This window comes from Phalacrocorax carbo, chromosome 5 (genome assembly GCF_963921805.1).
Source record: "Phalacrocorax carbo chromosome 5, bPhaCar2.1, whole genome shotgun sequence".
NCBI classification, from domain to species: domain Eukaryota; kingdom Metazoa; phylum Chordata; class Aves; order Suliformes; family Phalacrocoracidae; genus Phalacrocorax; species Phalacrocorax carbo.
The window spans coordinates 52,255,517-52,278,360 of record NC_087517.1 but is presented as its reverse complement, the minus strand read 5'-3'; the positions used below and the strand labels follow the sequence as shown (position 1 = coordinate 52,278,360).

Sequence of the window (22,844 nt, the reverse complement as noted above, 5' to 3'; positions counted from 1 at the left end):
AGGCTCATGTGCTCCAGGGTGCAAGCTTGTTTTGCGTGATGTTTTGTTATTGGAGCATGGCTTGCCTGGGCATTAAGCCCTGGCATGAAAGGCACTAGAATAGTTTGGAAATTAGGAGAACCAAATGGTTACACAGTGGATGTTCATTTATGCATAGTCTTGCTTAAATGACTCCTCTGAAGAGGCTGAAGCAACATAACAGAAACAACATTAAATGAGAGCAGTTAACCTCCCCAAAAATGGAAACAGTAAATACAATGACAAGTACTGAAAAACTTTTCCTTCTTTAGTATTCAGATTGCCTGTTTTTGTCAAACAGGTGAATTTCTTATGTCGGCTGAAGAGCTACAGATACAAATTCTTAAGTTACTTGAAAAACACAGTGTAAGTGGCGCAGACTGGGCTGCCAGCATGCCTCAGCTCTGAAGACAGAAGTTTTCAGGCTCATTTGTCCCTAGGTGTCTGCGGGGATTTCATGCTTTCTTTTCAGGACATACAGTTGTTGGCATGTTTCTCCTTCTTGACTTCTGTTACTGGTTTAAACCAGATGGGCCACAGGTAATTAGTTTGGCTTCATGAAAACTGTGTAGGCTACTCCATGACAAGAACAGATACTGTGTTTCTCCCTATTTGGAGAGCAAGTACTGCAAAGGCAACAGCTGGGATGGGATATGTATATTAAGGAAGAGTGCCAGCCCTCAATGTTCTGCAAAAATTTCATTTGTTACATAAATGCCATTTTGTTTCCTGATGAAAATACAGCAAGTTTTTACTTGTCAGTCTGTTATCATCTACAGTCCCCTAGTGATACAAAGCACTCACATTGTGTGAAGTTAACCACTCCTGGCTCTTTTGTATTGTTTATCTGTAGCACTTGGTTACAATTTTCTTGCTTGTCAAGCTGGCTAGGTTTTGTTGTTGTTTTTTAAATGCGTGTCCTAATATAATTTGAGAATTTGGTAAAGAGATTCTTGCCATTAAGAAAACTTGAATAGGGTCAGTAATGCTAATAAAATCAGACACGTTTGAGTTTTTAAGATGCGTTTGGTAGAGATTTTTTTTATTTTAAGTTGTGATCTTTTCTGTAGACAACTGATGGATAGCCCTTATGCTCTTTGAAGGTGTCTGAATTTTACCATTCCTATAATGAAATTAGTGCAGCAGCCAAAGACAGTGCACAAGTAGGGTTGCAGATTTTTATTTCTGAGTTAAAGCTACTATTCTGAATAGTGGAGAATAGAATTGGAAGGTGCATTATCCTCAGGCAAAATAAACTATAACTATGTGACTTTTGATACAGGTTTATCTAACAAGCTCTTAAAATCTACCAATGAATGAATGCTATTACAGTACTCCCAGACTACTCGCACCATTAGAAGGTTCTCCCTAATGTCTAGCCCAGGCTTGGGATATTCAGGCTGTTGCAACTCATTAGAAATGAACTGCTAAATTGTCACATTTCCATTAATATTTCCCTATTTTAATTTGCTAATTCTTTCATAATTTTTATTGCCTGGGATGATGTTTCTCTGCCTTGTTAACAATAACGTAGTCTTTCATATTACTTGAGAAAAAAAAACATTTATACTAACTTGGAATTAGTGTTATTTGTTTCTCCTGCAGTGGACTGACCTCAACACTATGGTTCAGTGGACTAACATTTTTGTTTTGCAATGTACAGTCCCTGGCTTGTCATATTGATCTGGGTTTGTAGGCCACAAAATCAGATACTTTGTTTAAGTTCTGATATAACTGAGATTTGGATCATATCATTAAATGCAATTCTTTACCTCTTGCAACTTTTTGTCCTTAGAAAGGAAACAGAGAAGAAAGAATGCTGTATTACAAATGCTTGTGAATGTATTTGAATACTAAGCATGTACATCTTCCAAAATGCTTAACAAGTAACATGCATCTCTGTAGAAGCCTTGATACTTGCTCTGCAAGGGTGTGCTCACTGAGGGAGAAGTCAGAGATAGAGATCGTGCTGTGCTTTTAAAAATCTCCAATCAGCTGCATGGAATTCAGCCCCCACTATGTATTAAATCCATTTTCATCTGTCTGAGAATCTTTCTTTTTTGGTTAATCATTTACTATGGTCACATTCTTATTTTGACAGCAAGGATTATATCTGTAAGTATTGTCCATGGCTTTGAACAGCAGTATCATGTCAAGGTCCTGTTGTTGACTTGCCTGCTTCATCCAATATTATTGCAGACAGACTTCAGTTCTATTTTTTAGGATGGTTTCTGAGGAAACAAGGTGTCTGTAAGCTTTCTCTCTTCTGTTCTTCGTCTCTCCACAAAAGCTTTTTTAGCATCTGACCAGTTTCAAACAAAATTGACATAGATGTAGAGTTTTAACAGTCAAGTCCCTGCCACCTCATGAAAATAGGCAGCTGGACATATGAAGATGACCCATCTTTTCTCAAAGACCCAGCAGTGAGAGGGCATTATATATAGAACATTTGTAAGACACCAGAGAATCTAGTTGCACAACATCCACAGAAACCAGGATCTATGTAGAACTGTTTTCTAAATACAGACAGCAGAGAATTACTTCAGTGAGTTGTCATCCTTACAGAATTTTGGAGAACCTAAAAAGAGATAGGTAGTTGCAAAACTGCCAAAAGGATTTTTTCCTGAAAAGAAAATGGTTCAGATTTAACTTGTTTATGCATTTGACTATTTCATTATCAATGCCTATAATTGTGTGATGCACAGGGTAGAAATTTTAGCTCTTTCTCCTATTTGTTGTAGAACAGACTGGATGCAGAAAGAAATGGTGAATTTTTATTCCGTGATTGTGCATTAACTGAATTAAGTGGTCTGTGTTCATAAAATGCAGTAGCATTATACTTTCGTGCAGCTAACTGCAAGGAGCTGTGAAAACCAATAATATCTGGTGGTGAAGAAAGATGGGGAAAGGGAAGATTTGCAACCCGTTGCTTTACAGAGAAAATAGATAATTATGCACATGAATAAAATTAAGTCATTACTGAGAAGAATGACTTCTGAAATAGATCTATGCCGGAAACAGAAAATCAATCAGTTTTCTCTTATGAAGGGCTAGTTAAAGATGTGAGGACACAGAAAACTTCTCTTTTATAAGGGAAGGAGAAGGTGAGGTAACAAACAAAAATGCACTTTGAACTTGCAGTGAATAGCAGTCAGTTATAAGACCTTTTTTTTCCTTGTCTTATTTCATTTTGAGAGTAATTATAGTAAGACAAGAAGTAATTGAGAATATAGGTTCATTTGAAAGTAAATGAAAGTGGTTTGCATGGTTGAAGTATTTTTTCCAGTCTTTCAATATGAAAGACTACAAAGTCAAAACCTTACAGAAATACTTATCAGTTAAGCACTAATGGGAATTTTGATACATATGACCATACACTATTTGGGAGATTCAGATAATAGACATTCTTGGCTATGAAACAAACTCCCCTGCACTTATATTAGATGTGAAAGGGTAGAACTGTATAAAGGGAATGTGAAATTATAATCTGTGTATACACAAATGCTAAAGAAAACAGGTGATTTCTTCTTCTAAGTCTGCGGTGTTTTCCCTATAATAATTTCTGTGTATACATATATCAGCATACCATCAGAAAATAATGACGAATTGTTGGGAATATGTGCAAATAAGACCTATGCCTTCAGGGGAATAGTTTTTCCTCTCTTGTGTTGTCTAGCAGAAATTTGGGTTGGGAGCCTACAAATGGAAACAGCAAATCTCTTAACAAAGTAAAGGAGCTTCCTCATCAAGCCAAAAGTGACATAGCTAAGAATGGGAAGAAATTAATACTGTGCCATGTAAACAAGGTTTAGCAGGAAAGTCAGTATTTTATCCAAGAAATGAATCTCTTAAAAGCATGTGGTGGAAGCTTCATCACCTCTCAAAGAAATGGGCTGGTCTGAAGCAAAAGCTTTGGTGTTTCTCAGGGACAGCTGTTCTGGGTGCAAGAAAAGGACTGTGTCACTTATTAGAAATATTTCTGTATCTTAAACATTACGCTCAAAAAGTAGAGTGCTTTTTCTCTCAGTAACTCAGTTGTTCCCTACCAAGGGACAGGAAACATAGAACAGAATTTTTTCTGTTGGAAGGGACCTACAAAGATAACCAATCCAACCGCCTGGTTGTTTCAGGGCTGACCAAGTAATAGTTACTTGGGAAGACAAACCACCATTACTCCGAATGTCCCCCCCCCTTCCTTCTCCTTCCCCCAGCTTTATATGCTGAGCATGGCATCTTATGGTATGGTATGGAAGAAAGAGGTTTACAGTGTGTGGAAAAAGGCACAGGCCACTTGGGAGAAATATAGGAACCTTGTCAGGGTATGCAGAGATGCAACGAGGAAGGCCAGTCTTCAAAAAGGGCAAGAAGGAGGATTCGAAGGGAACTATAGGCCAGTCAGCCTCACCTCCATCCCTGGAAAGATGATGGAACAGTTCATCCTAGAGGTCATCTCCAGGCAGGTAGAGGAAAAGAAGGTTATCAGAAGTAGTCAACATGGATTCACTAGGGGGAGATCATGCTTGACCAATCTGATAGACTTCTCTGTTGGCATGGCTGGCTGGGTAGATGAAGGAAGAGCAGTGGATGTTACTTCGACTTCAGCAAGGCTTTTGACACTGTCTTCCATAACATCCTCATAGGTGAGCTTAGGAAGCATGGGTTAGATGAGTGGACAGTGACTTGGATTGAGAACTGGCTGAACAGCAGAGCTCAGAGAGTTGTGGTCAATGGTGCCTCTGATTGGAGGCCTGTAACTAGCGGTGTTCCCCAGGGGTCTGTGCAACATATTCATCAGTGACCTGGATGAAAGGACAGAATGTTCCCTCAGCAAGTTCACTGATGATACCAAGCTGCAAGGAGTGGCTGACACACCAGAAGGCTGTGCTGCCATCCAATGAGACCTGGACAGGCTGGAGAGCTCGGATGAGGAGAAACTCATGAAATTCAAAGAAACTTAGTACAAGGTCCTGCACCTGGGGAGGAATAATCCCGTGCACCAGTACAGGTTGGGGGTTGACCTGCTGGAAAGCATCTCTGCTGAGAAGGACCTGGGAGTGCTGGTGGACAACAAGCTGACAACAAGCCAGCACTGTGCCCTTGTGGCCAAGACAGCCAATGGCATCCTGGGGTGCATTAAAAGGAGTGTGGCCAGCAGATCGAAAGAGGTTATCCTCTGCCCTAGTGAGGCCACATTTGGAGTACTGTCCAGTTCTGGGCTCCCCAGTTCAAGAAAGACAGGAAACTACTGGGGAGAGTCCAGCAGAGAGCTAAGATGATGATCAGGGGGCTGGAGCATCTCCCTTATGAGGAAAGGCTGAGAGACTTGGGTTTGTTCAGCCTGGAGAAGACAGGGGGGATCTTATCGATGCTTATAAATATCTAAAGTGGGGGTGTCAAGAGGATGGGGCCAGACTCTTTTTAGTTCCTCCTGAATATGTGAAAAAACTTATTTCCTGTGAGGGTGACAGAGCAGTGGAACAGGCGGCTGTGGAATCTCCTTCCCTGGAGACATTAAAAACCAGCCTAGATGCATTTCTGTGCCCCTGCTCTAGGTGTCCCTGCTCAAGCAGTGGGGTTGGACAAGATGATCTCCAGAGGCCCCTTCCATCTGTGATTTTGTGAATAACCCTTTGGTCTGTTGGGGTCAGCTGTCCCAGCCGCATCCCCTCCTATCTTGTGTACCTGACAGAGCATGGGAAGCTGAAGAAGTCCTTGACTAGTGTAAGCACTACTTAGCAACAACTAAAACATGTTTGCATTGTCAACACTGCTTTTGCACAAACCCAAAACATAGCCCCATACTAGCTACTATGAAGAAAATTAACTCTATTACAGCCAAAACCAGGACAGGGCATTAACCACCTCTTTAAAGAAATGCGTCCTCACATCATGTCTATACCTCCCCTTGTGCAGCTTTGAATCATTCCAACATGTCTTATCACTGGATCCCAAGGAGAAGAGACCAGCACCTTCCTCTCCGCTTCCCCTCAGGAAGCTGTAGAGAGCAGTGTGGTCACTCGCAGCCTCCTTTTCTCCAAACTAGACAAATGGAAAGTCTTTAGTTGCCTCCCATAGGACACTCCTTCCAGCCCTTTCACCAGTTCTGTTGCCCTCCTCTGGATGCATTCAAGTACCTTCACATCCTTTTTAAACTGAGGGTCCCAGAACCTGCACACATTCTACAAGGTGAGGCCACACCAATGCTAAATACAATGAGATAATCACATCTTTTGACCAGCTGGTTATGCTGTGTTTGATGCACCTGAGAATGTGGCTTGCCCTCTGGGCTGCCAGGGCACATGGCTGACTCATGGTGAGTCTGCTGTCAACCAACACAAGCACCTGGGATAATGACCTTTACACATAATGATGGACATTATATCCAGATGGACATAATATCCAGACCTCAGCTGAAATGAATTTTTGTTGTGTATACATAGTATCAGAGGTGTTTTTTACTGCCATTTTTTTACTTCATCTCCATGGTGAATTTCTCTTCATGGAGCAATTTTTACAGTCCATATAGATGCAAATTCTGCTGAGATTAGATGGCCGTTTCCAAACCTGTATGGTTGGGGTTTTTGTTAGTATTTAAAAAGTTTCAGAGTTAACTATGTTGAACAATGATATAAGAATTACATAAAAACATTAGTGCATTTGAGCAGAATGTTAAGGAAACTGTATGACATTTGCTTAAGGTAGTGAGTTCGAAAAAGACAAATGCAAGTATTATATGAAGTGTCTGGCTCTCAGAACAGTGATAAAAAGGATTTAATATAAGCTAACATAAAAAGAATCCTCTTTTCTGCTTAAATTTACTTCTTGATTCCAAATTATTTTATATTTATAGTGCATGTTGCATAATTTCAGTATATTTTTAGCCCAGGAGGAGCAGGTTTCTTTAAACAGCAGGTTTTTCTTGTATTCAGTGTTCAACTTTTCTAACGAGTACATTTGTTAGATGCCAAATGAGATGTAATTTTTCAACTCTATCTTATGGTGAACTCAAAGATAAAGCAAGTGAAGGAGTTCAGAGGTCAGGGTTAATTCCATGCGAAGAGGCTTTTCAGATATATTAAATCATTTGCTTTTCCTGTTAGTCTTGTTCATACACCCGACTTCTGCTCTTTCACATTTGTGATGTTGGTAGTGAGCAGATAAAATCACCGAGGTTTTAGTCATCTGACAATTGAATAACAAGCTGTCTTTCGTATGTATATTGTACAGTGCTGATAAATGATGATGGCCTTTCTGCCATTCACTGAATATTTTGGAAATGGTATTCAATGCTTAGAAGAATGACAGGCTTTTGGCTTAGACTTGGAAACTTTTATTCTCATGGACTTCGTGTATTCTGTGCCAAGTCTCTTGACTCTCCCTGTGCTGGTTTTCTCACCGATGTAGTCAGTAGAACGTACCTGCCATAGAGTTAAGTTTATGATTAAATATCAGAATTATTGGAAAACCTCAAATGAGAAGCATAATAGCTGTTGAAAGATATTTATGTTTTATCCTTGAGTGCCAATTTTCATGACTCAGAACAATTCTCAAGGCATGAACCAAACAGACTTATTTTTGATCCAGTGGACAGTTTCCCGAGTGCTTGATTAGAGCAGGATTGACTGGTGGTGCTGACTGAGCTGTTGAGTGGTGCTTTCCTTCTCTGAAGAGTGGTGGTGTTTTAAGACTACCTATGAATGCACAAAGTGTATTCACTGCTGCCACATTTGTTCCAAGTTGGAAATTTATGACCTTGCTCCTCAGATGGCATTCCTTTGTAGCAGTAGTAGTTCAGTTACAAGGTTGCTTTGGAGAAAATGATGATAATATCTGTTTTAACCTGGGGGGATTTGTTGGTTTGTTTTTTGTTTGGTTAGTTGGTTTGTTTTTATATTTCTTATCAGCATACATGAAAAATAGATGTAGAGGGCAAGTTACATATATGAATTTAATTAAAGTATTACCCACCTTAATCTATAAAGCAATCCAACTTGCCCTAATATCTAATACACATTATAATTACTTTTTATGCTTTTCCCTTCATGAGTAATCACAATCAATTTCTGAAATGTTTGCGTTGGGGAATTGCTTTGCCTACAGACATCCAAGTTCCCATGACATTGTTTCAAAGATATCTTTCATTTTCTTTATTCATGTAGAACAACTGTAGTTTGCAATTGCAGTAAATGACAAGCAGATAACTATCCAAAAAACTGAGGTCAACCAATAGGTTCCAGCAGCAAGGATTTGTTTTAATTTCTTAAAACCCTGAAAGGAAAGGGATGGGATTTCTCCTTAATGACAAGTGTATCGCTGGTTCTGAAAACCTGAGACTTCCAGAACACCACAGTGCTTCATACAGATTACAGCTACATAATCCAGTGTATGTTTGGTCAGGTTCATTGACCTGACTTGCAAATATCATTCATATTTTGCTCCCTTATAACATGACAGGCATGTTAAATGTTTTAATCTGCTCAACTTTGTAACCTGTACTCTGTTAACCTCTTTCCTAATGTGAAGGAACAGAAAACTGATAAATGAATGCTGTTATGCTCGGGTGATCCACTCAGCACATATTGTTGGATGGGGAATTTGCACACTGATCCAAAAGTGATAAGGGTCAAAATAAGTGATTTTTCAGTTTATTACTTACATCTGTCACTGAGCATCTTTTTTGGTTTTTACATTTAAGATGGAACATGAGTGGTTTTAATGTGTACCTTGTGTAGATAGGGGTTGCCTGTTAATTTCTAGACCAAGTAGAGGTTTCTGATATTTCTGGGAAGGTCTGGGTACTTCAGTCTCTCTCCTCCACACTCTAATGTAATCTTGTAGAATCCTCTAAGTCTGCCTCTCAAATGGCAGAGTCGCACCACAGAGTTTGTAGCTTTTAAACTACCTTTTTTCCTTTTTCTTTTCTTTTATAATGTTCCCCTATGAACTGTGCTCTCCCAGGCTATTTAGGACAATATGTTACTTCTCTACCTGTCTGTTTCATCTTAACATGCTTCAGAGCCCTTTGGCTGAGGACGTGGTTCTCCTGGCAGAAGCTTCTCCTTTCTAGTTCAGTCCCAAGTTTGCAATGTGATTAAGGCTGCCTTATGTTCCCTGCTGTGCTATATATGCTGCTAGTTTGAAGTTACAAATTCTCTTTGAAACAGATTAAATGTTTTCAGGCAACTTGTATGCATTAATTGTTTCCAAGTTGAATGGTTGAAGGAAGTCAGTAGTCTCTGTGTCCAAAACTGTCAAAATTACACCCCCGCACCCATGAAGCTAAGGTAGATATTAACCCAATGCTAGAGTTTGTAAATCAAGAATAAGCAAAAAAAAGTGGGAGGTAAGAATTTTGTTCCATATTTCATACAATTATATGCAGAAGGCATGACTAGACTTTTGTCTAGAGAAGGTCATAGAATGGATTTCTCCCCACTTTCCAAAGAAGAAAGAAATGGATGTGTTTTTGTCTAAAGAAAAGGGTCTTGGCAGTTGTATTGGCTTTCTGCTTTTTAGGACTGTTTTGGAACAGAATGAAAAGCAACCAAAGTGTTTTCACCAGTGAGAGAAAATGTTTTAGGAATGGTATAAACTGAAATTATAATTCCTTTTGAGATTAATAAAAATATTACCTTTAGTTTATATTTTTGTATCAACAGTTACACCCATCCATTTATTTAAATATGGCTCAGATAACTTAGTTTTGTAAATAAAAAACCAGTTTGACAGGCCAAGCAATTAAAGGTTTTGTGAAAGCTTTTAGAGTTCAGTTATTTGCTACCTAAGGCAATTTGATTCTTCCACAGCCCTTATAATCACTATTGTAGCCACGCTGGAGATGCTTATTTGGTAAGTATGCTGTAGAAGTCTGATTCCTCCCATTGGCAACATAAGTAGCACTGAATATTTCTTTCTTAGACATTTATTATAAGAATGGTACTGAAATATCTTTTTTTGCACCTCAGAATGAAAGATTTTTCTTACCTGATCAAATGGTATGAAACCCAAAGGAAGAATAAGCCCGGTTATTGTAGTAATTTATCTCTTCCTGTTGTTTTTGTTTTGCTTTGTTTTAAAAGGACTAACCAGCCAGGAATGTTCACAAAGAAAGAATTTGATCAGTTGGCCTCAGCAATAGACAGCTTCAGTCTCATGACATATGACTATTCAACACCACAACGGTAAGATTCCATCTGAAATTAGAAAAAAAATCGCTGAAGGAACTGATTCCCAGTTAAGCCGCTACTAAATCTACAGCATGAGTTAATTTTTTTAGTGAAGTGGATAGTGTGTTTTAACTGCATCAGATACTAAATTTTTTTATTAGTAATTAGGATACGTGATTTTTGAGCAAGCCGGTAACTCAGGACATTGTTTAACAGCAGTGTATATTTGCCACCCAGATATTGTGAAAGGCTTTGTACTCAAGCTAAAAAAAATATCCTTTTACAAGTTCCATGACACTTATTCTTTTCTAGGCCAAGTTCCTTTGTTTTTAGTTATTTAGCACAGTTCTGCAGGATAGGTACATGAATAATCTAGCAGATGTCATTGTCAAAAAAATTAGCTTTTTAAGCACAATTGACAACTCGTTTGCTTCATCCTGAGGCAGCAGACTGCCTTTTGGAAGCACTGCTGACATTGACGTGCTCGAGTATGTTTTTCCATTCTTCCACTAGTCCCTCCCTTGTATTGATACAGCTGCTCATGTGGTAGTCCATCAAACCAGATCAGGGAGTTGTTCTGACTGAAAAAATAACACAAAACCCCACTCTTGTACATGAATATTCATTTTCAGGAACTTAATATTTATAACTGTGTGAAAGTGGAAGAGCTGAGAGGTCCTTAAATTCTACAGAAACTCTTTATGTTACTGTTCTCCAAAAGCATGGTTCATTTCACCTCCAAATTGCAGGTCAAGTATGATTTTGGAATTACTGGGAGATACTGTGTGTCTTGCTTCAAGGTTGCTGTCCAGAGTTAATACTTTTGGTAAACTGGCAGATTTAGAAATGCCATCATTTTTGTATTTATTACATCACTAAAACCTTTTGTCACCTGTAGTATATTAGCATTTTGATGACGTCTAGACAGGTTTAACAAAAAGGAACTTTTGTCTTTTCTGAAAAGAATTTATATACCTCCTTCCTATCTCTCCCTAGGCCTGTCTACATCTTCAAGCCTAGCTATCTAGGGGAGAACAAACATAAGCAGTAATGGGTACTGAAGTTAGAACAGTTTTTTTGTTACTCTCCTGATGGAATATGCAGCATTGATTTGTCTATGAAATACAGGATAATACTTATGTTTTTTCACAATATTTTTGGCCTTTAAATATGAACACAATTTCCAGCAACATCCCTGTACTGTATTAGCACATTGAGTTTTAATGGCACAGATATTCCGAAGGCTTTGAGGCAGATGATTAATAGGGAGTAGATGATGTTGATATTTGTAAGACCAGAATATGCTTTTCCTTTTATCATGTTAGTGAGTGTTTGCGATAAAGCCTGCTCTCGTCTCTGAGAAGATAGGAATGGAATGAACATGATATCCTGATACTATATGTATGACAATTCAATTACTCTATGTATTAAGGCTCTACGCTTTTCCTTAATGTAGCTTTTTGTTAGGTTATTGCCTATTTAAGGTTTTATCCATAAATAAGTGTTAAACAGTCATTGAAACCTGTCTTGCTTACCAGTCACTGATTTTATAGTTCTTTCTATAAGTAAATGGATTTTGTCTCAGTATGTTGTGCCAGCTTACAGAAAAAACATTGAGGATGGTGTTGGAAAACAACTGAAGTCATACAGAGTTTTGAATTATTGTGCAAGGCCCAGTGACAGAGAAAATGTGCTAGGTGGAAACCTTTTCTTAGCCACTGTAAGTGTCCCTTCACCTTAGAAACGAATCACGAAGTCAAGAGTGGGGCAAGCGTGTTTTCTGCATCAGTACTTCAAGTCACTGAAGAATGTGTGTTTAACCTTCATAGGATTGTGGCTTAACCTCCACTGATTTTTGCAGGCCATAGTCTGGTCTTCACCATTACACTAGTCAAAAAGAGAAGGCTGAGAATGAGCACATACTTCTTCTGACAACCTGCTTGATTTTTGCTACCTTGACAGGCCTGGACCAAATTCCCCTCTTCCCTGGGTACGAGCCTGTGTTCAAGTACTGGATCCTGATTCAAAATGGAGGAATAAAATACTTCTAGGGCTGAATTTCTATGGCATGGACTATTCTGCTTTGAGAGCCTCTGGGGAGCCAATCCTTGGTAGCAGGTAAGACCTCTCTGGATTGTAAGTACTTATGTATGGTATATTCTCACAAAACTCAGAAATTCACAAGTATTCTTGTTTAGAAATACAGGTGTGTTAGTAACATAAAAATGGCAAAAGTGATAAATCTGCACTGAAACAGTAGCTCATCAGTTAGAGTAAGACCTGTAACTTCTCTTCCCTGTACAGAAGTGCAGATAGGTGGCACAGCTATCTTGTCAGAACTCCTATGGAAAAATTATTTGTGTAGTTTTCCCTCTTTCCTCTATTCATGTTTGTAGGTGCAGTTTGCCATCTTTGTGTTAAAATGTTCTGCAGTATTCTCTTCTGCTCTGTATTATTTTGGGGGTTCATGCAGTTGACCTAAAGATTGTTTCTCTTAGCTCCTGAAGTTGTTACCTGTTACTTTAAAATTTGATATTGGTTTCAAACAGCAACATGCCACCAAGTTTATTTTGAGTTGAAAAAGCTGCAATAAGCTCACCTGGAGACAAAAATCTATAACAAGATAAAGGGAAGTATTCCAAAGCCAACCTGAAATTTTATATTGACTCTCGGAGGAAAATGGTTGGTTTAGTTTTGGGTAATAACCACTTATAACAGCAGTAAGTTTGTAGAAATACGGTCAGGATATAGTACGTCAAGCTATAAGAAAAGGCAAGAAAAACAGTGTGAATTTGGTGGGAAAATCAGGTTCATTCAGAAGTTTGTTATTGATTTATAAAATAAACCCAAGCCAAGTGGAAACAAACCTAAAGCTCAAGAGGTGACTGTTCTCACTTTCAGAGTTTACTAAGTTCATTACACCAGGATATTTCAATATAGTAACAGATTTCTTGTTAGGCATTGAAATACTATCTGTATAAGGTAGGGGCCTGAATTCATGTCCATGCTTTCAGTTACACACTTTGTCATCGTTGCACTTGCCTCTGCTGTCTTCCTGCTTCACCTTGGCTATTTGCAGGTGTGTAATACTGTAGACCTGTAGACACCATTTTCTCCCAGTGCTGAATTGTGTCTGAATCTGGCTGAATAACAGAAGATGACTGTGAGGTGGGGAAAATAATGCTGTTGTCTACAGTGAAAGGTACATAGTGAGTATATCAGAATGGCTTCTGTAAAGTTCATTGTAGTGGTTAGACAGGAAGAATACTCAGTAGTGGAAGCATTGTTGATTTACAAGCCAAATTATACAAGCTCAGCACAATTAATGTAGCTTCACTGTAATATTTACAGTTCCTTTTGCAGGTAAGAGTATAGCACTATCTAGCAGAATAAAAGGATCTTGCTTTTTTCTGAACTCTAACTTTTGGAATGAAGTTTCTGCTTGAAAACATACTGCACACTAGGCTGGCATCTACTTTTAGTTTTCATAGATTCTTCTGGACTATATTACAGTATTAATTCATGTTGCTTTTTAATTAATGGCAGAAATATCCTAGCTAAGTCATGTATGATTAATCTAACTTTTACCAAAAGAGGCTGTGCTTACTTGTATGTAGGGTGGTGGCACACTGTACAGGACAATGCTTAATACAGAGAATGGTCCTGTTAACGTATTCTTTATTGACAGACCATGGTGTTGTAATTTTTCAGATATCTGAAAGCAAGGTTCTGGACAAAGTCTTTAACAGACTTTGAGTTTATACATAAAACACATCAATTTTCACTTTGTCCGTTATGGTTAAGTTTATTTTTCCAGAAATATATTTTTGAGCATGCACCGTTATGTATTAGTCTTTGTTTTATATGTTATGTGTAGTAATGTAATAGCAAAATAGGTTCAAGGTAAGTCAGCTTCAAAATAGGCCAAGCTTCTGACACAAAACAGAAAAAAGGTTATTGATGTAAAATAAGCTTTCTGCCACTTAATTGGTGACAGGCTGTTTGTAAGGAAGTCCTAGTTTCTAGCATCTGTGAGTCTTTGAAAATGATCACTATCGCATCCAATTGAATCCGAGAATGAGCACAGCTTGTTCAGAGATGCTCTTCCCCACTCCCTCCAAAAAAGCTTCACTCTTTATTCCATCATTAGTACTCTGCCTACATCAGGGTTTTTCATTCTCTAATAAGACACAGCATGGCTGAGGCTGATCCTATTCCTTCTCATTTTTGTATCTGCTTCATACTACATAAAAAGGCTGCTCAGAAGCTGTGTCCAGTGTAGAACTGGATGGCTTGACTGTTTATTTTTCTCACCTTGGCTCCTTAGTGAATCTGAGCTTCCAGTTTCTTGGTGACACTAATCCAGTGTTAGTTATGACCTGTAAAAAGGCACCCTCTATGTTGTAGTGATAGTGATGTTAAGATAAAGTACTGGTATTAAAATTAATTCAAAATCTCTTCAGTTAAGTACAGCATGGAGGGTATCAACTTTTTTGTTGCAGGTTTCCCTTCAGGTTTTTGCACCTGAAATTTATTGCATGTACAGGTCTCCAACATGCCAGTTGCTTCTTGGCACGCTGTAAGGTGCACACTGTCTTGTTGAAGTATGTTCATTGGAATCTGATCATCTTTAATAAGAGAGCTGGAGAATTGTAAGCTTCAGTGGCAGGTCTCAAGTTGTTTGATGTAAATGTGGTATGCACTTAACTGATTATTAGTATTGCTTATACATAGGGTTACGTGCAGAGTGCAGAAACCTTTCCTGGTCTCATGTTTGTGTTTTTCTTTAGGGTAGGAATTAGGTGATGGAAAGAGCTCTGAACATAGGTAGATTTCATTAACGGAATATTTTTTCATAAAACAACTTTCAGTAGAATTCCTATTTGCATAAAATATTATCTGGCAGTGTTTTTTAGTTGCAGAATGTAATCTAAAGGTAGAAGTGCTTGGTTACCATTTTGCTGAAAAGATATACCACCTGTCAATGTAATATCCTTTTTCCTTCATACACACCATAAAAAGTAATATGTATATGTGTATGTGCTTGTCTACAGATATATATGATTCTGTAAATGAAATTAAAACATTTTTTTCTTTTACAGCACAATGTAGTTTGTCTTTGGGTGTTGTTACAATAGGAATTACCACTTATATTTGCAGTAACAATGTGTTTGTCTTACAGCTCGGTCACAAGTATTCCCTGTTAATACAGTGAGTCAATCTCAGAGATTATAGCAAATTCTGGTACTTTAATCAACTAAGTACCATTGTTGTTTATCTGCAAGGAAGCTACATTCCTGTGTATATTTAGTTCTGACATAATTTGTGTGAAATGCTAAGCCTGAAGTAAAGGTGGTGTGCCTGTGATTCCCCAAATCACCTCTAGTGCTTCTGGCATGTTTTCTGTCTGCTGGCTGTCAAGAATCAGGTATCTGAACTGCTAAGATTCAGTCATTAAAACTTACCACTGTATTAAAATTCTGTCAGAAGATAACCATCTGGTGTTGCTGACTTACTGCTCTAATGATCAGTTTGTTTCAGCATGTTCTCTATTGAAATCGCAACCTGACAGTATTTCTTCTTCATCTCAAAACTGTATGTGTTAGGTAAATAATTTTTCAGTATACCCTGAAGCTTATAAATTGTTTAGCCTCTAATAAAGCAGAACCTTTACCTCTGAGTCCTTTATGAGACCTGTAGTAGGTCAGCAAGCCCCTCAGTCTCAAGAGCTGCTTACTTCCAATGTACTTTTTTTGCCTTTAGCTACCTGCTTTTCAGAATCTCTCTTAATCATTGGGACATTATATTTCAGTTGCAGTAATACCTATTGTTTTCTTTTGCCTCTCGTGGGAAGTTAGGCAGCAGTGCAGTGGTATTTTTCATTCCATGCCATCTAAAATCTCTAGCCTTTATGTCCTGGGCCAAAAGGGAACTGATAAACTTCGTTGCTAGCTGTGACTTAAAAGCAATGTAAATCAAAGGCTATCATGTGGCAATGGTGCCACTCTACATTTAATAAATCAGCCTTCTTTATTGAGCACATCCCTGCAATTTAAATGTGTTAAAGGCATTTTGTCCTTTTTTTTTTTTTCTTTTTATTTTTGTGTAGTGAGTAAGAAGAGAAGACATATTTCTGATGTTCCACTTGGCTGTATATAACTTCTGAATATATTCTGCATCCAAGCTGCTTTGGTTCCAAATGTAGCTGTTGAAAATAGATATGTGAATAACTCCATTGTTGTGAGACAATGCTGCATATGCTTACCTTTTATTTAATGGAATCTGAATAGGGATTTTTATGTTAATTTTTTAAACACTTTAAAAAGATTGATATAATAAATTGCCAGTTGAAGCAAGGGAGAAGCTAATTTGACAATTCATTGTGCTATTCAGAGATAGAAAATATGATTATTTGCAAGCTATGTGAGGATGTAGAGTCCTACTGAGAATTTTATTGGCTGTCTGCCATTCTGTAAATACCAGGTACTAAAAAGTGGTACTTAGAAACATTTAGAGGTGAGCTTTTTTCCTGAATTACCATGGTAGTGTCTTTATTAGCAGCAATTTAAGAAGATTTGGACCAACTGTGACTCATGATATTGTCTTACAGTAGGTAGCAAAAAAACTTGTGCAAGGGATGCTTTTTCTCTTCAAGCTTCAAGGCTTTTACAACATTTCTCTTCATGCTATAATTATCTCAGGATATCCATTACCTCCCTGCATACTAGGATTCTGTCTCCTGATTTAATCCATTTTGCTCATGGTTTATGTAACATTGGGGAGATACTAATATTTCAAATAAACCGACAGACCAATTAGCTCTGTCCAATTGCACATCCTCTTGATCTGTTGTCCACCTCACTGCTTCATTGGAGGAGCTATTAAATTGTACTGCTGGGTCAGATGGTGAAATCATGGCAGTGATAGGAGGAAGTTACTATTGGGCCTGGAATCAATAAGAAGTTATTTCTGTATTAAATATGTCTAAATAATTCAGGAGTGTTTCAAGAGGTTTATTCTATTAAATTCCCTCTGGGATATTCTGTTATGTGTGGCTTCCATGGTATAGCTCTCCCTCCCTTCCTTCAGTAATGGGAGGTGAGCGTGAGCTGTTTGTTAGCAGACTGGTTAATTCTTATAAAGTAGATAGAACACCTTATGAAGTAAAATTATTATCATATTTCAGTTTGTCCAAGTAAACTTGACATAAAATACGAAAGCTATTATAATTAGTTTTTATGTAAAACACATTCCTTATTTCTTTTGAAATGAGGGAAAGGTGGCTTGTGTTTATTAGGGAAATGATTGGTTCTGAAGTTCAGTTGTACAGTTGCGTATTGGCTGTTGGGTGAGTGTGTGTATCTCAGGGCATCTGTTTTTTAAAAAAAGTAGTTGTGATGTACATTTTAAGTGGTGGGCGTACTGCTGTGAAATGTGCTCTTCTCTCTTTCTCTCAGGATCTTTTTTAATAGCAAATTTGCTAAAGGCAGTATTTAGGCAGTCAGATGTTGACAAAATAATAATGATATAGTTTTTTACTCTCTCATTGTTGTACTCTAACCATTAGAAGATAGCATGATGGAATTGGGAAAAATACTTCTGTGGTTCAAAACAAACAAAAGCAAAAGCCAGAAACCTTTACTGTAAGTTAAATGAACTTCTATTAATAGATTTGCAAATGGGTGTCAGCACCTAGTGTAAAGTACAGTGAAAGAAACTTATTGCTTTGGAAGCCTTATTTGGTCTTGTGAGATCACTTGTGGTGGACCTAAAACCACTGCTAGCCCTGACTGAATCTCTTCAAATAGATGGTGATTAACAAACACCATAGAACATATAACACTGTGCATATCCAGATTCCTCTGCTCGCAATCCCTTTGCTCCCATTGCCCCACCCTCTCTCATGCTCACTGCTGAAAGGATAATGATTAATTTTTGCCCTGGTGTTGACTGTCCCCCCACAAGATACTCATTGTTGTGTTCAGTTCCATTGCAAATCAATTGGGGATGAGTGTGAAAAAGGCCTCCTGAAAATGCTTAGCATCTTTATACGAGTTAGCTTAGAACTGGCTAAGTGGGTTGTTCTGACTTGTTGGATCAGATTCGTCTGGGGAGCTTCTGATTCCAAAGGCATGAAGTCCTCTTTTTGAGCCAAAAGACAGCAGCCTGGATGAAGTTCATCAGTCACCCTGGGACCTAGCCACCGCTGACAGGGATGCATGGACTGAAGTATTGGCTCCAGGCAGCTGGATATTTTTCTCTTATTTCTAACCTGAGAGAGTTTTCAACCTTTTCCCGAGAAACTACATCCTGGGGTTTTGGTTGGTTTCTTTGTTTGTGTTGTTTTTCTTGGTCTGTTCCCTGCCCCCCACCCCTCTGCTGTTTTATGTCTTAAGTTACTTCCCCCGTTGGGTTTTGATGAAGTGGACCACTCTGATTAGCATGTCTGATGATTGAAAAATTGGGCTGGCTGGAAAAATAATGGAATATGTGTTTCTGAATACAGATACTGTAAGACAGGGCTTGTTTATCTTGCAACTTAAATAGAGCCAGACTGATTGTCTATTCTCTTTACTAGAAAATTGACAGTAATGAGATCATTTGTATTTTGTTGAAGGAGGGGCATTGTTTGATGTGTAGTGTAGGCTTCTTTTTCTTAACAGACAGGCTTTTCTTTTAAGTCTTAAAAGAAAGCAGCTTGTAATTTTTCTGATCTTAAACTGGTATTGCAATCCTCATTACCTAATTTTAACATGAGTCCATTCAGCGAATTGCATTGCCATGATTGTTGGGGAAGCAGTCAGCATTAAAACCAAGATAAGAATTTTTATAGGCCTGTTGAAATTAATCTGAATATCATCAGTATAGATTTAAAAGTTGGAATGAACTTTCTTGGTAACTCAAATATAATTTCAGTTGGTTGAATTTATTGAAGACAATTATATAGTTCATTTGCTAAAGAGCACCACTTTCAAAGCTTTTTTTAGCAAGCTCTAAAACTTAGGGTAAATCCTGATAAAGCACTGTTCTTTGCTTTCTTTTCTGATCTGCTAAAGTTATGTCTTCATTACCTGGCTACGTGTATGCTGTCAAGTAGGCTGGCCCAAACGTGGTGCTGGGGACCCAGTGCTTACACAGTGAATCTTTGGGGCGACTCTAGTCTGGTCCTATGGACTGGAACTCATTACCAGTTAGAGTGCCTTTTCCGCTGTTGTTTCATCCCAGAAAAAAAGTATTCTCATTTCATGCACTCTGAGACTGCTCCATGATGCAGACCAAAACATGGTGTTAGTTTTTCTTGTAAAAGCTCAGTCCTGATGTGAACTAGAAGTTTGAGGTAGGCAGAATCATACAATCTAAATGCCTCTTTCATTTTGACACAATGCTTTTAAACAGTACAGTAAAAAAGAAAAGGGTAAAGTTACAAAACATGTTGATTACTTTTTGCATAAGGCAGTGGAAAAATGTCTGTTAAAATATTTTAACATTTCTCAAGGCTGTTTTTTGTGCACAGTCATTTCAGAGGGCAAGAATAAATGTGCATGTTTATTACAATTCTGGATAACTGAGTAAAGAGCAGGCGTGGAAATATGTAAGACTTAGGAATAGGCTTGAAGCCTTGAAGTAGTACAGAAAATAGTGTATCTATGGACTCTTTGAAGTAGTAGAAATGCAAGTATGTGTTCCACAACATCAATAGCTTTTGATTTTTGCAAACAGCTTGTTTACACTTGGAGTTATACAGCAGACGATTGAATGAAGTCCCAGTATACAGAATGAAGTCCCAGCTGTTGAAGAGGTGGCAGTCACCAACCTGCTTCTTCACCTGGATGTTCACAAGTCCATGGGGCTGGATGGGACCCACCCGAGGATACTGAGGGAGCTGTCAGAGGAGCTTGCCAAGCCACTCTCCATCATTTATCAGCAGTCCTGGTCAACCGGGGAGGTCCCAGATGACTGGAAACTAGCGAATGTTACACCCCTCTACAAGAAGGGTCAGAAGGAGGATCCGGGGAACTACAGGCCTGTCAGCCTGACCTCGGTGCCAGGAAAGGTCATGGAGCAGATCATCTTGAATGCCATTATGTGGCACATGCAGGACACCCAGGGATCGGGCTCAGCTGGCATGGGTTTATGAAAGGGAGGTCCTGCCTCACTAACCTGGTTTCCTTCTGTGATAAGGTGACCTGCTTAGTGGATGAGGGGAAGGCTGTGGACATTGTCTGCTTGGACTTTAGTAAGGCCTTTGACACTGTCTTCCACAGCATTCTCCTGGAGAAGCTGGCTGCTCCTGGCTTGGACAAGTGCACTCTGCGGTGGGTTAAAAACTGGCTGGACGGCCGAGCCCAGAGAGTGGTGGTGAATGGAGCCAAATCCAGTTGGCGGCCAGTCACGAGTGGTGTTTCCCAGGGCTCAGTATCTTCATTGATGATCTGGATGAGGGGATTGAGGTCACCCTCAGTAAGTTTGCAGATGACATCAAGCTGGGTGGAAGTGTTGATCTCCTGGAGGGCAAGAAGGGGCTACAGAGGGATCTGGACAGGCTGGATTGATGGGCCAGAGCCAAAGGTAGGAGATTCAACAAGGCTAAGTGCTGGGTCCTGCACTTGGGTCACAACAACCCCATGCAACACTACAGGTTTGGGGAGGAGTGGCTGGAGAGCTGCCTGGAGGAAAAGGCCCTGGGCGTGCTGGTCAACAGCTCCCTGAACATGAGCCAGCAGTGTGCCCAGGTGGCCAAGAAGGTATCCTGGCTTGTATCAGGAATAGTGTGGCCAGCAGGGGTAGGGAAGTGATTGTGCCCCTGTACTCAGCACTGGTGAGGCCACACCTCAAGTACTGTGTTCAGTTTTGGGCCCCTCACTACAAGAAGGACATTGAGGTGCTGGAGCGTGTCCAGAGAAGGGCAGCAAAGCTGGTGAAGGGTCTAGAGCACAAGTCTTCTGAGGAGCAGCTGAGGGAGCTGGGGTTGTTTAGCCTGGAGAAGAGGAGGCTGAGGGGAGACCTTATCTCTCTCTACAACTACCTGAAAGGAGGTTGTAGAAAGGTGGGGGTTGGTCTCTTCTCCCAGGTAACAAGCGGTAGGAGAAGAGGAAATGTCCTCAAGTAGTGCCAGGGGAAGTTTAGGTTGGACATTAGAAAAAACTTCTTCACCGAAAGGGTTGTCAAACACTGGAACAGGCTGCCCAGGGAGGTGGTGGAGTCTCCATCCCTGGAGGTATTTAAAAGAAGGGTAGACGTGGTGCTTGGGGATATGGTTTAGTGGTGGACTTGGCAGTGCTAGGTTAGCGGTTGGAATTGATGATCTTAAGGGTCTTTTCCAACCTTAACAATTCTATGATTCTATGAGGTTTCTGCTGATCACATTCAGTAGCAGTATAAGGTCCAATAAATTTTTTGTTTATATTTTTGTGAGATATTTCAGTATATTATTAACACCAGGAAGCAGACGGAGGTCGGCTTTTCTTCCCTAAGTTAGTTCATGACTATTTTAGGAAAATGGATTAGAAATGGTAATAAATTTTAGCTGAAATAGTTTTTTGATTTTTTTGCTCTCAAAATAGGAGAGTTGCATTTTAGAATGTTACTGGAATGTGGTATTTTTCATGGCTAAAATGAAATCAAGGCAGACTCTGATACTTGATCTACTAAAAATACAGTATTATGAAAATTATTACAAATGAAACTCAATGAAATTCACAGGATTATGCTGAAATATATCTATATATCCTAAATAGTTACTTCTTTCTGAGAGTTTGTCATTTCCATGTTTAAATCAAATGTTGGCTCTGTTACCCTATTTTAGAAAGCAACTATTTGAAAAAACTAAAAACCTCTCCATATACCACTTCTTTGTAAACCTTTTGCAAATAGCTTCTGCCTTTTGTTATTTACCTGCCCTTAAGGTTGGACACGGGAAAGAAAATTCCTCTAGAATGGTATGTCATAAAGTTCAAGGTAGCTGTATTGCCAGGCTTAGAGCAGGTATGTGCACGTCCCTTTTTTTGAGTGAGGACATTGATCGGGCGAGCAGGTTAAAATGGGGTCTGGAAGTTCTGTGTCCCAGTTTCTGTAAGACTGGGGATAGTTCTACTGCCAACCTCAAATACAGGGTGGAGATGTAGATGGTAGGTGTTGCTTGCAATCTTGAATATAAAATTATCTACTACAACAGTTAAAACCCAGAGGAGGTTGTCTTACCATTAGTGTTTCCTTGTATTTACCAAAATGTAGAGGCATCAGTGTTTTACAAGATTAATTTTTTCCTGTTTGAGTGAAAGCAAAATTTCCCTCAGTTGTGGGCTTTGAGTCCCAGTAACTTATTTTCTTGAGGTGTTTCCAGCTGAGGACTGGTTGTGGGTTAGAGGTCTGTGCTTAATATGCTGATTGCTTGGAGTCATAAACCTGGAAAGGTAAAAGTCAATGAAGCTGTCACTTTCCATAGTCTTGCGCTGCTTTGAATTAGTTTTAATGGATTTAGATTAGTTATATTTCACTGGGTTCTGCTTTTTATAGTAATGAGGCACTAAACAGTTTGAGAAAACTCAATATAGAAGGGGAATGTATTTTGGTATTGACAGTGCAAGTGAAGTTATGATTGCTACTGGGAATAATAATCTATGGAATTGGTCCTAGATTTTAGCATTTGTGGATTATGAG

The 22,844-nt window shown here is 39.0% G+C and overlaps 1 protein-coding gene across 5 annotated transcripts in view; it reads left to right on the top strand.

Moving 5' to 3' along the window:
- The window catches only part of CHID1 (chitinase domain containing 1), a 214,033-nt gene that overhangs the window by 130,490 nt on the left and 60,699 nt on the right, over positions 1-22,844 (top strand). For all 5 annotated transcript variants that reach the window (XM_064452472.1, XM_064452471.1, XM_064452470.1 and 2 more), the window contains 2 exons: positions 10,098-10,199; positions 12,147-12,302. In XM_064452472.1, coding sequence (XP_064308542.1) covers positions 10,098-10,199; positions 12,147-12,302 — 258 coding nt within the window. The remainder of the gene's footprint in view (positions 1-10,097; positions 10,200-12,146; positions 12,303-22,844) is intronic.